Source organism: Dysidea avara, chromosome 2 (assembly GCF_963678975.1).
Source record: "Dysidea avara chromosome 2, odDysAvar1.4, whole genome shotgun sequence".
Lineage (NCBI taxonomy): Eukaryota > Metazoa > Porifera > Demospongiae > Dictyoceratida > Dysideidae > Dysidea > Dysidea avara.
Genome location: NC_089273.1, coordinates 20,568,466 through 20,570,707, shown reverse-complemented (window position 1 = coordinate 20,570,707; position 2,242 = coordinate 20,568,466). Strand labels below are relative to the sequence as shown.

At 34.4% G+C, this 2,242-nt stretch overlaps 1 protein-coding gene across 3 annotated transcripts in view; it reads right to left on the bottom strand.

The window, feature by feature from the left end:
• The window catches only part of LOC136246804 (alpha-protein kinase vwkA-like), a 41,830-nt gene that overhangs the window by 29,091 nt on the left and 10,497 nt on the right, over positions 1 to 2,242 (bottom strand). Inside the window, exon 10 of one of the 3 annotated variants that reach the window (XM_066038363.1) lies at positions 1,787 to 2,125. The exons of 1 other annotated variant lie outside the window; for it this stretch is intronic. In XM_066038363.1, the coding sequence (XP_065894435.1) occupies positions 1,955 to 2,125 (171 nt within the window). In that variant the 3' untranslated portion in view covers positions 1,787 to 1,954. Of the gene's footprint in view, positions 1 to 1,786; positions 2,126 to 2,242 lie in introns of those variants that run through there. One more of the 3 variants, XM_066038365.1, reaches the window with a different exon arrangement.

Here is a 2,242-nt window from a genome sequence, read left to right as displayed (position 1 = left end):
TAACAAGTCATGATTTCCCTGATGTCAGAAAATTTCCCAGAGGGATTCCCTATTGCGTAATTTGGGTGTATCTATTTATAGATACTACATTACTTCATGTAATTTTCGGGGAATGCTAAAGTTTTGGTGCGTTATTATTTACAACTTGAGTTGTAAAATGTGACATGATCCAAAATCTGGTCACATGTACAATTACTAATATTTATTATGAAACTGATAACTCTATTGAAAGACGATGAAAAAGATTTCATTGATTATCTGTGAAAATGCAATTGCACTATTTCATTGATTTTTCATTGGTTTAGCTCCAACAGTGCAAGTGGCAAATATACAGCACAAGTCACTAAGGCAGTTAGCTAATCTATTTTGTGGTGCACTACTATAGTAAATAGCTGTATTCTCTGAGTGCATATACATTTTCCATAATTATAGATGGATTACCCTTGTCACACCCCAGCATTGACTGTCAATATATCAGGTCATTCTTTGGATTGACTATCAATGCATTTTTTTTGAAATTGCAAATTAGTGACACGATTGCTCCACCAATAAATGAAATTGCTACCAGTAGCTTGTATAGCGTGTATAAGCGTTACCAAGAGTTCATAATATAAAAAGAGAGTAGAGTGTCCTACTGCAGTATAACCTGTATAAACGCGTATCTTAAAGTAATATAGTAAAACTTTGATTACTTTAGGATACCATGTCAACACATGAAGTGTTAAGGAGTGTTGACAATGTCATCAGTGGATTGCTTATTGAAGTCATAACTACAACAGTCATTGAAACTTAATGCTGAGTGTATCCCTGACCAACTAGCGCATTGAAAGTGACTATAGGTATTGCATCATAACTTTGAGATTCATGTTTGTACAGGCTATACTGTAGTAGGACACTCTCCTCTCTTTTTTATATTATGAACTCTTGGCATTACCTCCCTCTTCTATTATTATGTACTCTTGGCGTTACATATAATACGTTGTTTACACAGACACACACACATGCACAGGTCTCCATTACTTACTCCACAGGCTTAGCCTTCCCACGTGCAGTTCCTTATAGCTACTTGGGTGGGACATGAGCTGCATGACATTGATAGGTGTATTGGTATCTTACACTTACAGGTGTATGGCAAACAAATTGCACATGCATAGACATGGTCTGAGTGCATACACTGTACCTTTACAAAAACATACTGTACATGAAAACTGATATGTATTGTTGATTTGTAGATGTTAATTACAATTAGCTAATGTGGTTGTTTTCCTCTAAATGTTATAATTAGCCTGTTTTCTGACATATTTATGAACTAGACCATTGATGAGAATTTCATCTACTGAGTAGAATATTCAATAGTGACAGGTAATTATTACATGGTAACAGTTTCGCTGTCAATTACTCTGCACCACCGATATTATTGATGATAAATACCACATATTTTGATAAAACAAATAGTTGTATGCCATACCTTTACATGTAAGTAAATTAAATGGAGTTACATGTATGTTAGTAACTACTCTCAAAGGTGGCACAGTAGCACATATTGTAGGCCAATTTGCAACTACAGTGTTTATTTTTGCACTGAATAACTAGAGATGGCATGGTGTCGCTTACTGTAGAACAATCTACAACAACTGTGACCACCTTCTGTGATTCTATAATTTCTTGATATGTGCCACCAACAGCTTTGGAAACATCATTAGAATATATACATAATCACACTGCAGTAAAATCAACTGCCAGAACTTTGTAACATCATGTTGAAAATTCTCTCATGTATCCTTTGCCTATATGGTTATATATCACAGCATTTAACAATTTCTCGAATGAATTCACAAATGAATAAAATGGTGTAATATATAGCAAAACATAGAAGCTAGGTAATGTAACTACTTAGATCCCTTGATCTAACAAAGCAATATAATAGTAAATCTATATAAGAAAATCCATCCTGTTAAGGTAGTTGATGATTTAAGCTCATTTGAATACAAAACTGCCCACACTTGTGTGTCTTGAAGAATCTTTTGATACCACTTTCATCATGATCAGTAAATCCATAACAACCTGGGGTCATTGAGTGGATTGCAGGATCAGTAAGGATCACTATGGAGTAAGACTTCACTCCCTGTAGGTTAAAATTGGAATACAAAATTAACTGCATTCATATCCAAAACTGCTAAGATTATCTCCCCTAATTGTGTGTCTACCATTTGTAATTATTCAATTGTAATAAGCACACAAC